Here is a 14,260-nt window from a genome sequence, read left to right on the forward strand (position 1 = left end):
ATATATATATATACATTATATTGGACTATTTCATTACATGTTCAGCCATATTTCATTTATTTTCTGTTCAAATATAAATAAAATAAATTCATAAATTCCCAACTCCTCAAAAAAAAAAAAAATCAATAAAGTATAATAAGGCTATCACAATGAATTAAAGGCCTGATGATATTAATGAAAGTACCATTAATGCCTCTTAATATAAATCCTAAATTATTTATAGGGAGGACATTTGGATAAAGTTATTTTTAAAATGTGCAGATAAATAGTGCAGGCAACCAAGTGCATCTCCTTTCAAATACGTTTGTCACACATTTTTCTGCTGCTAAAGTCTGAACAAATGGAAAAAGGTGAAGCCACAGGTTTGAGCGCTTGAGGATGTTATGAAGACCAAAAATAGAAAGATAATTTAAGTGAAGGCTTGAACGTGATTTGTCTGAAGGTGCGTGTGTAATCTCCTCCCACCTGCCTGCTGAGGAGGCTGCGGCGCTGCCCGATGAGTTTTGTAGCAACTGTTGCCCAGTGAGGCAACGCCATAGCCACCGTAGTCCTGGCGACTGTAACCCACCAACAACAACCTCTGGCTCCATCATTACCACCTCCTCCACCATCCTCATCTTCATCCACCAGTCCACAGCTCAGGTTTGGCTCAACTCTTTTACCGTTTTTAGCCTGAACGCAGCTCGTTTCGTCGCCTCTTCGGGCTGCATCGGGTTTTATTGCGCTACGTGCGCCGCTTCTTGCTCGTGTGTTTTGTCCGCCGCTGGATGAAGGCTCCGCGGATAGCCGGGGTACTAGTTTCTTTGTAACGTGTTAGCCTGCTTGCTAAAGGTCCCCCCCCCTCCTCCTCCTCCTCCGTGGAAACTCAACTGTCGTAGGAGGTCCTGCTCTTCAGCAGAAACAAGCTACCCCTGCCTCGAGGAGGGCCGTGAGGCTGAAACGTGTTTTAAATTCGTGTTTTTTACGTTTATAAATTAGTTGTAACTTTCCACGCTGAGTGGTAGCTGAGCCCGAGGCTAGTCGTTGCTAACTGGTCAGCTGGAGCAGGAGCAGGTGTCTGTTGCTAACGCGAGCGATGCCTCCCTCACAATGCCTGTTGGTACCCCCCATTTTATTTATTTATTTATTTATTTTATTTTTTTATGGTAATGTTACGATGATATTGCAAGTTGTAGACGCTCAACTCGTGAATCATGTGAGTTTAGCAAAGGGAAAGTGGTGAGCGCTAGCCTTCCACTCTAACTGGTTGACAATAGCTAAGCCATTACTTTCCCTTTTGTCTTAGGCAGCTTCGCTAGCTCTCCATCTGCCCTCTTTGTGGCATCAGATGGCTGATAAGCTGTGAGATAACGCTGGGCTAAGTTCTGCAGGGGAAAATAACCTTTACTGGATTTACATTTAAATATGTTTATGTTTGACTGAATCATTCATGCTGAATTTTAACAATCGGGCTGATAAACGTCAATCTATATCCCCTCTGGTGTTGGATTAATAATGTATAAGTTTGCACTGTTTTTTGGGGTTAAAAAAAAATTTAATTATTATTTTATTTTAAGGAAGTGAATAAAACCAATTTGCTCCCAACAGAGTAAGAAATCTTTTAAGTCAGTCAGGTTTCTTGGTGTTGCATCACATTTGGTCTTGGGTTCACTGGGTCCCCTGTTCACCTGCAGCAACTGATTCCTATTAGCAAAGAAAATAGGCGTGTGCGAGAGGAAGGGAGGGCAGGTGCACCTCCACTGGTGTGGGACTCCAGACGTCCTGATTCATCTTCATCTGTCCTCAACATAAATGATAAAAAAAAGTATTCAGGAGTACACAAAGTACAACAAATCATCAGTTAAGAATTATGTTCTAGCTTATATTTAAAAACATAAGAGTGGTTTAGCTGCAGCACGGGAGCACTTCATCTCAACTGCATCAACACACTAACTCGTCAATTTGTACGTATCACGCAGGTAATGCCCAAAATGTTTTAAATCTGTTGGCACCGACAACCTAATTTAGGTCACACGCATCAACACAACTGGACGTTAGGAACTGCCAACTGTCCGATCATGTTACCACTTACCTGTAGTCCAGAAGGGCAGAAATAGTACCATGCCACCTGCTGCTTAGATCTTGTTGCATTTCCAATCACTTAAAGTGGAGTTGATTAATTCAGTTATTCTGTCGGCCATTTTCCTGGCTTATGTTCGTTTTGTAATTCACCACAGCCTTCCTTCTTTAATATTAATGAAATACATCTATTTAAATGTGATTTTTTTTCTCTCTTACTGCATTAATTTGCTGTTAAACAATAGAGTAGAATTCAGGATAGCAGTAATAACTTGTTGTCAGATTCAAATCATTAGCATTCTTCCAGTATAGCTTTAGGCATTACAATCAACGTTACTAGTCCTTACAATGAATGTCCTCTCACTTTTCTTTTAACTTCCCCTCTCCTTCCTTCGTAAACAAACACAGCTCTTTGCATACCCTCTACTACTTAGGCTCCCAATTACATCTCCCTCCACCTGTTTTCCTGCCACCTGATGGAAAAAGAGAGAGACTTTCTCCTGGATGTAATCAGTCCCGCTCACTAGCATGTATGTCTTGACTCCACACGTTACACTCCCAACTTTATCGTGCATGATCGTTACAGAGGCAAATTACAGCCCTTGGCGTTTTTAACCGTGAACCTTGTGCGCCTCGCATTTCGTGGCCTGGGATGTTAGCAGGAGGAACTGAGGAGAGAAAACTCGGGGCAAAAATGTTGCACTCCTTGGTGGCTTTTGTTCCTCTGTGTCTTTGTAGGGTTTGCACTTGCTCAGTGGAGCACAGCATTTAAGTGGGCCACAAGGGAGTGCCTGAATGATGTGTGTGTGTGTACGTGTGCATGTGTGTGTCTTTGTGAAGGGGGCTGAGGTGAGGCGACGAGGGTATGCTGTGATGCAGGGGCTCTTTTCCTCAATTAGGTGGGCTCAGTTGGGGCCATTTGCTTTAGCTTTCAAACAGCTTTGTGGAATATAAGTGAAATATAAATTCTTTACTCTCTGCAAGTCCTTTTTCTGTCTCAGGGTGTAGCTGAGCTCTACAGGTTGACAAGAGGCGTGACATTTTTCCAAGTTTTGTACTCCGGCTGATTCTCTTAATGCACGATTGCACATTTTTGTTCTGCACAGCAGTGATTTTTTTCTTATTTTAAACAGACGTCTGCTGTTAAGATTCCAGACACTCTTCCCAAAGGTGTTAAACACTATTTTTTTTAGCTAACGTCTAAAGGTTTCATTGACTTGAACGTTGCAGTATTTTCTGTGCTGGCTCTTTGATGCTGTCGCCAGCAGTGCACCCAGTTTTGGTCTAGTTACCCCCAAGTGAAAGCTTAGAAAAGGGACAGTGCAAGTTTTGAAGGTAATGGAAAGGGGCAAGCTGTCCCTGGAGTGATTTGAAGCTCTTAGGAGTACCAGCTTAATTAACCAAGAGAGGCTTGTTCATGGAAACGGTGATGGGGAGGAGTTGGCCTTTCCCTGGATGCGGCACGTGATGATAGCCACACTGTTATTAACTCAAAAACATAGGCCAAACCTTTCCACTCAGTCTCATCCTTCTCTTTAAATTTGCTCAGGCTAGGCTTAGTGTGCACACCACATACTGCGCACAAAGTTGCTCCCGTATTATTTTGTCATTTAAAAAAAAAAAGGGTAGAAATGCATAAACATATGTATCCTGCTGTTGGCAACCTTTAGTTTTTATTCTTGCTCCAGGGCTGTCAGTCAGAATCAACTTTCAGCCTGTAAAAGTGGGGACAGGCAGACAAATTAAAAACACCATCTATTTAGAGTTTGTTAAATATTAACTTGTTTTATGGCTGCAAATGTGGAGACAAGACCATGTGTCAGTGATGCATGAGGCTCTCAGTACACCGAGTACCACAGGGTGGAAACAGGTGCTCAGGTCCAATTGGCCTAGAGCTGCTTTAGTGGCATTGATTTGGGCAAAACATACATTGGGTTTATGATGACACCTCATGCTTCCTGTTATTCCAAGATTAGGTTCTCATTTAGTTGTGCTTTCTGCCCTGAGCACACAAAACTGTGGAAAGTTACTGAATTTCTGGACATGAAACATGTGAAGCATCAGGTTTGATTTTGAGTTTAGTAATTAGAGAATAATGTCACTTTTGGGGGGTCTGGTTAACCAGATGTTCCAAAACAGTACACAATGGGATAAAGGTTTTTGCCCACTTTTAGTTAACTAACTAGACAAACTTACTGTTCTCTGGTTTAATGTCTTTAATTAGCAGGGATATTGGATTTATACTGCTTTGTGTTTATGATGTGGTTATGAGATAATAAAGTTGATTCACCCGTGAGACCAGCAGGTTAATACTTGTGCTGGCTTTCTTGCTGTGACCATAATTCATCTACTGATAACCTATGTGTTTTTTGGGGGGGTTGGGGGTTTCAGGCGCCATGCAGACCCCTGAAGCAGGCGCTGACTCCACCTCCACTGTCCCGCTTCAGACCGCCGTGCCTGTCCAGCCTACCGGCTCCACCCAGCAGGTGCCTGTCCAGCAGCAGGTACTTCCTGGCTTTTGGATCTGAACGCACACATACCATTTAAGTAAAGTGAATAAAAAAATTTAAGTTGTGATTTATTTTACCAGGCCCAGACTGTTCAACAGGTCCAGCATGTTTACCCAGCACAGGTGCAGTATGTCGAGGAAAACAGTGGCGTCTACACCAACGGCAACATGTGAGTCCAGAACTATGAACGCTCCATCCCTGCAGCCTGTTGTCTCTCTCTCCTCTCAAGTCTCTTCTTGTCATGTTCATGTCACAAGCACATGATGCTGCCGGAGCACAGTTGTCTTTTGTGTTTGATTTTAGCTTTTATTTTTTATTTTTCTCTGAGGAGCTTGCGGTCATCTGCCTTATTGTACTCCGTCACCTGAACATGACCAGAAGTAGGACAGAATTTATGTATTTTTAAGTGCTGATGCTGTGAAAGGGGTCCCCTGGGTGTCTGGATTGGAGTTGGACACAACTGATGAACAGGTTCAAGCTGCGTTTGTCCTACTGTGAAAAACACGTACACGAGTGTACATGACACCGTGACTTCTACAGTCGGTTTATATAAAGAGAGCTGGTTGATGGTGGGGCTAATGTAAACATAATATAGCTCCTGTATAGAGGATCTGTTCCTCCAAATTTGAGGCCATGGTCTTGAGCCAGAAAAGGGTAGAGTGCCCTTTCTGGGTCGGGGAGGAGGTCCTGTCCCAAGTGGAGGAGTTCCAAGTATAGGGGTCTTGTTCACAAATGAGAGAAAAATGGAGCAAGACATCAGTAGGTGAATAGGTGCAGCGTCTGCAGTGAAGCGAGTGCTGTACCGGTCTGTCATAGTGAAGAGCAGAGTCCAAAGGCAAAGCTCTCAATTTACTGGTTGATCTACGTTCCTACCTTCATCTAGGGTCATGAGCTTTGGGTTGTGACCGAAAGAACGAGATCACTGATACAAGCGGCCGAAATGAGTTTTCTCCGCAGGGTGTCTGGGCTCTCCTTTAGAGATAGGGTGAGAAGCTCAGTCATCCGGGAGGGACTCAAGAGTAGAGCCGCTGCTTCTCCACATCGAGAGGAGCCAGTTGAGGTGGCTCAGGCATCTGGTTAGGATGCCTCCTGGACACCTCCCTGGTGAGGTGTTCCGGACATGTCCCACCAGGAGGAGACACAGAGGAAGACCAAGGACACACTGGAGGGACTATGTTTCTTGGCTGGTCTGGGAACGCATTGGGATTCCCCCAGAGGAGTTGGTCCAAGTGGCTGGGGAGAGGAAAGTCTGGGCCTCCCTTAGGCTGCTACTCCCGTGACCCAACCCCGGATAAGTGGAAGAAGATGGATGGATGGAAATGGATGGATGGATGGATGGATGGATGGATGGATGGATGGATGGATGGATGGATATAGCTCCTTTAAAACATGTGCTCTTATGGTGCCTGAAGATGTCAGTGTTGTATCCTAATAAAATTTTATTCCAGAAAGCTACATTTAACCTCCAGTTTGTAGAATGTTGTTGTATGTGTGGTTCCGCTTCTAAACGATGACAGTGGGGAGGCTGTCCTGTCAATTTTAACAATTTGTTTCTTTAATATGTTCTACACTGTTATTGTAGTGTGGTAAAGTTCTCAGTAATCTGATTGTCAGTTGTTTGGAAAATAACGCCTACTGTTCGTATGAGTTGAGAGAGATATTTTCAGCTGCTTCTATATGCAGCAGCCTTGATATTTTACTTTACCGCAGTGTGCTTGGAATGCGAATAAAGTACAGTGATGTGACATTGTCAGAATATTGAATATAGGGACGAAGACTAAATTAATCTACTGTTCAGTTTGGTGCAAATGCCAAACACTGCTTGGATCCTGTGCTGCTTTATTTTCACAGTTTGTTCAAAGAAGTGTGCAGCATTATTTAAAAAAAAAAAAAGTTATTTTAAATAATCCTCGTTAGCAGTTTTTTGACCCCTCACCTTTCAACTGAACAGAAGAACCTACTCGTACTCTGAGCCGCAGCTGTACAGCCAGAACAGCGGGGGGAGTTACTTCGACACGCAGGGCAGCTCATCGCAGGTGTCCACCGTGGTGACGTCTCATGGCATGACCAACAATGGAGGAGGGAGCACCGGCGGGATGAACATGGGTTTGGCGGGGGGTCAGGTAATCGGCAGCAGTTCCGGGGCTTACCTGATGGACAACGCTGGACCACACCCTGCCACCCAGACCGCACGAGCCTCCCCAGCCACTGTAAGTTACAAAGCACGTGGACGTGGCTTCTCATGCTTGAACCTTTTCCTGTTTTTATAACTGGAATAAAAATTATAAACGGGGAAACAAAGCTGTACAAATGTGCACATTTCTATTATATATTCTGTACTGGACAAAGCTGAACAGCTACGCTCTGATGGTCTTAATATTTGACATTTGTGTCTTTTGAATCTTTATAGACAAGATTGTTGCAGCAATTATATGTTTTATAACTGTGCATCAGATGTAAAAAAAAAAAGAATCTATCTTCAGAATTAATATTTTATATACCTCATTTAATAAAAGTAAAAAAAACGCAGCAGCTTGCAATACAGTAGTCCCTCACTACTTTGCGGTTCATTTATCACGGACTCACTCTATCGCGGTTTTTCAAAATAAGTTCGGACATGACACACAATTGGCTGATTGATGGATGAGCCGCACGATCGACATGAATTTTTTATTTAAAATAAATTATTTTGAATTATTTAGCACCAGCTGGACATTTGTGCAGCCCAGAGCTGCAGAAAAAAACTTCCTCCTGCAACTCTGTGCTGCCCACACTGCTGCAGGATAAACTTCCGGCTGCAGCTGATCAGATGTTCAGTGTGCAGAACAGAGAAGTGGGCGTGGCCAAGAGCGCTTGCAGGTGGCAAAGAGCAGAGGAGGTAGGGAGCTGAAATCATGACATTCTGTGCTCTTTTAGAGTTTACAGACATTGTTTAGAATATTGCAAGAGTGTGGGAAGGGTTTTAAATGTGTGTATATATATATATATATATATATATATATATATATATATATATAAAAATAAATAAAGTACTATTTGCTACTTGTACTACTTTTCCTACTTTGCGGTTTTTCACTTATCACGGGTCTTCACGGTATGTATCCCCCATGATAAACAAGGGACTACTGTATTTAACTATATCGTGCAGCCACCTTCACAAAACTAGATTTACATGTGTGCAAAAGTTTTGAGTCATGCAGTGAAAAAGTAACCTGATTTCACAAAACACTTTAGAAAACTTTCAGAAAGCCTAAAGAACTAGACGACTTTAAAAGATGATGTGAAATTTTGCCTTGAATGCAATTTATGAAGAAATTAGGGATAGTTTAAAAGTCTTGTACAGTATTGTAAGTGTTGCTCATCTTCATCAATGAAAGAAGAAGTGGGCAGGAAACATTGCCATGTTACAGTTGTATTTCTGCTTCATAAATCTTGAATAGTTGCATGTTATTTACAACACGGTTCAGTTGATGTTTTGTATGTTATATTTGACCATTTCTCTGGTGAGCAAAGCTTTTCCTTAAAGGACAGACCTGCTCTGCTTGGGGTTAGCGGGGCTTGCTTTGGGATCTTTCTCTAGACTCTTTATTTTTTGCTTGTGTCCAGTAATGTGTACACATCCAGCTCTTTAGTTTTCTTGCTTTGGTTTTGACACCCCCCTCCCCCCTACATTTTGTTGACCTGTGCTTCGTGGTTTATCAGATTGAAATGGCGATTGAGACTCTCCAAAAATCTGAGGGTTTATCCAGTCAGAGAAGCTCGCTGCTCAACAGCCATGTAAGTTGCTTTTCTAAATGCACGCCCTCGGCTAACCTTAAGTTTTGCTAATCTCACTCTTGCTGCTCTGCCTATCTCTTTTTTTTTCTATATGAAGTTTTAGTGTGGTGCTTTGTTTTATTGTGGCTTGTTTTGTTTGTCAGTGTTACTCTAAAATCAATGACTGCAATAGAAGCTTTTACAAAGCTGTCATGCAGCAGCAATGCGTTTACTGATCGTCAGCCGAGGATTTCGTTGACCAGGATGTAAATGTAGTTAAGTGAGTTTAAAAAGCATGTTCCCTCTTTTAGCTCCAGTGGCTTCTGGACAATTACGAGACAGCAGAGGGAGTAAGTCTACCACGATCCACCCTCTACAATCATTATCTACGCCACTGCCAGGAGCAGAAACTGGACCCTGTAAATGCAGCCTCTTTTGGCAAACTCATTCGCTCCATCTTCATGGGACTCCGCACGAGGCGTCTTGGAACAAGGTTAGATGTTTCTTCTTTTTTTTTTACTGTAAGAAAGCATCAGATTGGCGTGATCATTTTCTGTTATTTATTGACGTTTGTGTGCATTCATAGTGTGATTTTTATCAGAACGTTTACCTTTTTGTTTTGCCTTACAGAGGGAACTCTAAATATCATTACTACGGTATACGTGTGAAACCAGACTCCCCGCTCAACAGACTTCAAGAAGACATGCAGTATATGGCTCTCAGACAGCAGCCAGTTCAGCAGAAGCAGAGGTAGAACATCCTGGCATGCAGCACTTCTTGTGGCCTGTCGCGATAAACAATAAATCAGTTAATCGCATGATAAATGAAAAATTTCGACCTAATTTTCATTTATCGGCTTTATCATTTCTTCTTGTCTCTCTCTTTCTACTGAAGACACTGGATGACAAAAGGCTCAACTCTGGTGCTCTTCACTGACCCCTTCCTTTCTCTTTTCTCTTTAAAATCCATTTTAACCATCCAAAATCGTGTTTGTGGATTGTGAAAAGCAGCTAAGCTACGAGCTAAGCTAACAGACCGACCTCAGGAAAAAATCTCCGTCTTATCAAAGCTTCAAAATTCACAGTTGAAACCTGTGCCTTCTTCTAAAAAGTTGTTTTTCTCTGCTAAAAGGAGCTGAGAACTTGTTTACTTATTTTTTTATTAAAAGCTTTGTGTGAAAAATGCTATGCTAAAGAGCTCAAACTACACCAAGCGTCTGCCATTTTGAGAACCAAAAAACAGGAAGGAGAGACAGCCCATGTCACATCAAGGGGCCTCCCTCCCATTTTTCTTAAAGGGACACGCTGCTCACTCTCTCACTATCCATCCTTAGGTTCAAACTGTCTTATACTGCCATCCAGTGATCAAAAAAGATATTACACATAAAATTAACCAACATTTCTTCTTAAATTTGACAATAATTACTAATTAGTGTCAAATTTCAAACAATATTATCTTTTATCGCAATAATGTCTGAGACAATTAATCGCCCAGCAAAGTTTATCATGACAGGCCTACTTGTGGCACAGTTCAAAACAGTTGGCGAAGCCAATGTTTACATTGCGACTGCAGGTTCAAGCCAGTGCAGAAGTTTGACAGTGGCTCTGGAGACAATTACACAAGTGGAGGCCAGCACCATCCTGGTGCAGCAGAGCAGACTGTTATTGCACAGAGCCAGCACCACCAGCAGTTCCTAGGTAAACCACTTTTTTTTCTTGCATCTTCCTATATATGTTTTAAACATTTGTGCTAGATAAGAGTTTATCATATTTTTTTTATTATTATATTATTTCTCAACAGATGCATCGCGGGCACTCCCTGACTTTGTAGAACTGGACCTTGGACAGAATAATCCAGAAAACATCAGCCCAGAAGATGTAAAAGCTCTCCAATCCCTTTACAGAGAGCACTGCGAGGTTAGATAGAATACACTATTTTACATTTTGTGGTCAAGGTCACTAAAGCACTGTTAGAAAACATTTATTAAAGACCGCTAAGCAATGCCCACTAATGTTAGTGCATTAGTGCATCAGTATGTGACTGCTGAAGACGTTGTACCGGTTCATTTTCTTATTCTCTGTGTGAGCTGTTAATATCACTCCGCCATTTCTATAATATATACTGACACTTTCTCTCTAAGTCAAGTCCCTATTTTCTGTCATGTAGCTATTATGACACCGTTTTAGCAGTTTATTCTTATTTAAGTGAACAACAAGGTCAAAAAGTTGCATATTGAAGGCAAAAAAATATTTTAAGAACTAATGTGTTGATAACAACAAGTCCATGCTCAATAATCCAGGTATAAAATCCAACATTTTTCAGTCAGGTCATCTGGACAGTTTTAATGTGTTGATGTTTTGAAAATATATTTGATATTCGGTGATTCCCAGAGGAATCCATTCTTGTTATTTCAGTCATAATTTATTACTCATCTTGTTTAATTTCTGGATGTGTTTCAGGCTATATTGGATGTTGTTGTGAACCTCCAGTTTGGGCTGATCGAGAAGCTGTGGCAGACGTTCTGGCGTTATTCTCCTCCTGACACTGTAGAGGGCGCCACCGTAACAGAGAATAGGTGCGATTAAACTAATACACATCAATATATTTGTACTTCATTTAATTTATGGTAATGTGACTACTTAGGCGAGTCTTTTGTAAATATGGTTTGCTCCCTCCGCAGCAGCATAAGTGAGATCGAAGCCCGGCTTCCTCGAGCACAGCTATTGGTGCTGTGCAGAAACGAGGCGGTTCTGAAGTGGATGAGCACCTGTGACCATTTAATGTACCAGGCCCTCGTAGAGATTCTTATTCCTGATGTCCTGAGACCCATTCCCAGTGAGCCTCCGTCACAAAAGCTTTCATGTTTAATTAAATACCTGATTCAGGTTTGCAGTATATTTAACTCACTACCGTTTCCTTTTCAGGTGCCTTGACTCAAGCCATTCGCAACTTTGCCAAAAGCCTAGAAAGTTGGCTTAGTAATGCCATGAATGCCATTCCCCAGAGAATGATTCAGACCAAGGTGCATCAGGAAATAAAGAATAAAGCATTTCTTTATGGTATTAACATTTTACATCTGGCTGTGAAGGTAATGTAAAGTAGTAATAACCTGGATCTTGGGTGTGCTCCTGTCGCAGATCGCCGCTGTTAGTGCCTTTGCGCAAACGTTGCGCAGATATACATCTCTGAACCACCTGGCTCAGGCGGCACGCGCTGTGTTGCAGAACACATCACAGATCAACCAGATGCTGAGTGATCTCAACCGGGTTGACTTCGCCAATGTACAGGTTAGAGCAGTCCTTCGTGTTTAGGGATGTGGTCCCTACATTTCAGTTTATTAACACTTTTACGTAAAGGTCCTGCTCGTCCTCTTCTGTTGTGTAGGAGCAGGCATCGTGGGTGTGCCAGTGTGAGGAGGGAATGGTTCAGCACTTGGAGCAGGACTTTAAGGCTACGTTGCAGCAGCAGAGCTCTCTGGAGCAATGGGCAGCCTGGCTGGATAATGTGGTCACTCAGGTGCTGAAGCCTTACGAGCACAGGCCCAGCTTCCCCAGGGCAGCTAGACAGTTCCTGCTGAAGTGGTCCTTCTACAGGTCGGAAAAACATCCACCGTACAGACACGTTTGAGACTGTAGGCCCAAAACTATTAACTCTTTTTATGTTTCTGCAGTTCTATGGTGATCAGGGACCTGACCCTGCGCAGTGCTGCCAGCTTTGGCTCCTTCCACCTCATTCGCCTGCTTTATGATGAGTACATGTTTTATCTAGTGGAACACCGTGTGGCTCAAGCTACCGGAGAGACTCCTATTGGCGTCATGGGCGAAGTAAGTGCAGCAGCTTCTGGTGCTTTTTTTTACCATCTCTGGATGGATTCTAAACTAATTGTGCTTTTCTGTTGGCATTTTGTTTCAGTGTTTAACCATCATGCGTTATTGTAAACAGAAGATCCGCTGTATGTCGGTACATAAAAACATAAACATCTAATATCTTCTCAATTTTTTTGTATTTCTTTTCAGTTCGACAACCTCAACAACTTATCCCTTACTAGCATTGATAAAGGTAAGCCAAACACAATATTATTGTGTGGAAAAAAGAAATATATTTAATAATAATATTTATTTATTTTCCCCTCTAAAGCTGTAAAAGCTATACAGTAGTCCCTCGTTTATCGCAGGGGATCCATATCGGAAGCCCTGCGATAAGTGAAAAGCCGCGAAGTAGGAATAGTAGTATAAGTAGTAAGATATATATATATATATATATATATATACAGTGGGGAGAACAAGTATTTGATACACTGTTGATTTTTCAGGTTTTCCAACTTGCAAAGCTTGTAGATGACTGTAATTTTTATCATAGGTACTCTTCAACTGTGAGTGATGGAATCTAAAACAAAAATCCAGAAAAATACAATGTATGATTTTTAAATAATTAATTTCCATTTTATTGTGTGAAATAAGTATTTGATCATCTATCAACCAGTAAGAATTTTGGCTCTCACAGACATGTTAGTTCTTCTTTAAGAAGCCCTCCTGTTCTCCACTCATTACCTGTATTAACTGCACCTGTTTGGACTCGTGACCTGTATAAAAGACACCTGTCCACACACTCAATCAATCAGACTCCAGCATCTCCACAATGCCCAAGACCAGAGAGCTGTGTAAGGACATCAGGGATAAAATTGTAGATCTGCACAAGGATGGGATGGGCTACAGGACAATAGGCAAGCAGCTTGGTGAGAAGGCAACAACAGTTGGTGCAATTATTAGAAAATGGAAGAAATACAAAATAACGGAAAATCTCCCTCGGTCTGGGGCGCCATGCAAGATCTCACCTCGTGGAGCATCATTGATCTTGAGGAAGGTGAGGAATGAGCCCAGAACTACACGGCAGGACCTGGTCAATGACCTGAATAGAGCTGGGACCACAGTCTCAAAGAAAACAATCAGTAACACTCTACGCCGTCAAGGATTAAAATCCTGCAGTGCACGCGAGGTGCCCTTCCTCAAGCCAACGCATGTCAAAGCCCGTCTGAAGTTTGCAAATGACCATCTGAATGATCCAGAGGAGGAATGGGAGAAAGTCATGTGGTCTGATGAGACAAAAATAGAACTTTTTGGTTTAAACTCCACTCGTCATGTTTGGAGGAAGAAGAATGATGAGTACAACCCCAAGAACACCATCCCAACCGTGAAGCATGGCAGTGGAAACATCATTCTTTGGGGATGCTTTTCTGCAAAGGGGACAGAACGACTGCACCATATTGTGGGAAGGATGGATGGGGCCATGTATCGTGAGATTTTGGCCAACAACCTCCTTCCCTCAGTAAGAGCACTGAAGATGGGTCGTGGCTGGGTCTTCCAGCATGATAACGACCCAAAACACACAGCCAGGGCAACTAAAGAGTGGCTCCGTAAGAAACATCTTAAGGTCCTGGAGTGGCCTAGCCAGTCTCCAGACCCGAATCCCATAGAAAATCTTTGGAGGGAGCTTAAAGTCCGTGTGGCCCAGTGACAGCCCCGAAACCTGAAGGCTCTGGAGGAGATCTGTATGGAGGAGTGGGCCAAAATCCCTGCTGCAGTGTGTGCAAACCTGGTCAAGAACTACAGGAAACGTCTGATCTCTGTAATTGCAAACAAAGGTTTCTGTACCAAATATTAAGTTTCATTTTTCTGGTGTATCAAATACTTATTTCACACAATAAAATGGAAATTAATTATTTAAAAATCATACATTGTATTTTTCTGGATTTTTGTTTTAGATTCCATCACTCACAGTTGAAGAGTACCTATGATAAAAATTACAGTCATCTACAAGCTTTGCAAGTGGGAAAACCTGAAAAATCAACAGTGTATCAAATACTTGTTCTCCCCACTGTATATATATGTATATGTATGTATATATATATATATATATATATATATATATATATATAT

General features: G+C 42.0%; 1 protein-coding gene across 1 annotated transcript in view; it reads left to right on the plus strand.

Annotated features, from left to right (window-relative positions):
• The first annotated feature begins 4,454 nt into the window (after positions 1-4,454).
• The window catches only part of rfx3 (regulatory factor X, 3 (influences HLA class II expression)), a 10,953-nt gene continuing 1,147 nt past the window's right edge, over positions 4,455-14,260 (plus strand). Inside the window, exons 1-15 of the mRNA XM_037692107.1 lie at positions 4,455-4,566; positions 4,644-4,737; positions 6,520-6,778; positions 8,271-8,345; positions 8,636-8,817; positions 8,955-9,074; positions 9,897-10,021; positions 10,125-10,240; positions 10,784-10,899; positions 11,005-11,159; positions 11,249-11,346; positions 11,462-11,611; positions 11,709-11,917; positions 11,995-12,148; positions 12,341-12,383. Of these exons, the coding sequence (XP_037548035.1) occupies positions 4,455-4,566; positions 4,644-4,737; positions 6,520-6,778; positions 8,271-8,345; positions 8,636-8,817; positions 8,955-9,074; positions 9,897-10,021; positions 10,125-10,240; positions 10,784-10,899; positions 11,005-11,159; positions 11,249-11,346; positions 11,462-11,611; positions 11,709-11,917; positions 11,995-12,148; positions 12,341-12,383 (2,008 nt within the window). The remainder of the gene's footprint in view (positions 4,567-4,643; positions 4,738-6,519; positions 6,779-8,270; positions 8,346-8,635; positions 8,818-8,954; positions 9,075-9,896; positions 10,022-10,124; positions 10,241-10,783; positions 10,900-11,004; positions 11,160-11,248; positions 11,347-11,461; positions 11,612-11,708; positions 11,918-11,994; positions 12,149-12,340; positions 12,384-14,260) is intronic.

Source organism: Nematolebias whitei, chromosome 18 (genome assembly GCF_014905685.2).
Source record: "Nematolebias whitei isolate Nwh7 chromosome 18, NemWhi1, whole genome shotgun sequence".
NCBI classification, from domain to species: domain Eukaryota; kingdom Metazoa; phylum Chordata; class Actinopteri; order Cyprinodontiformes; family Rivulidae; genus Nematolebias; species Nematolebias whitei.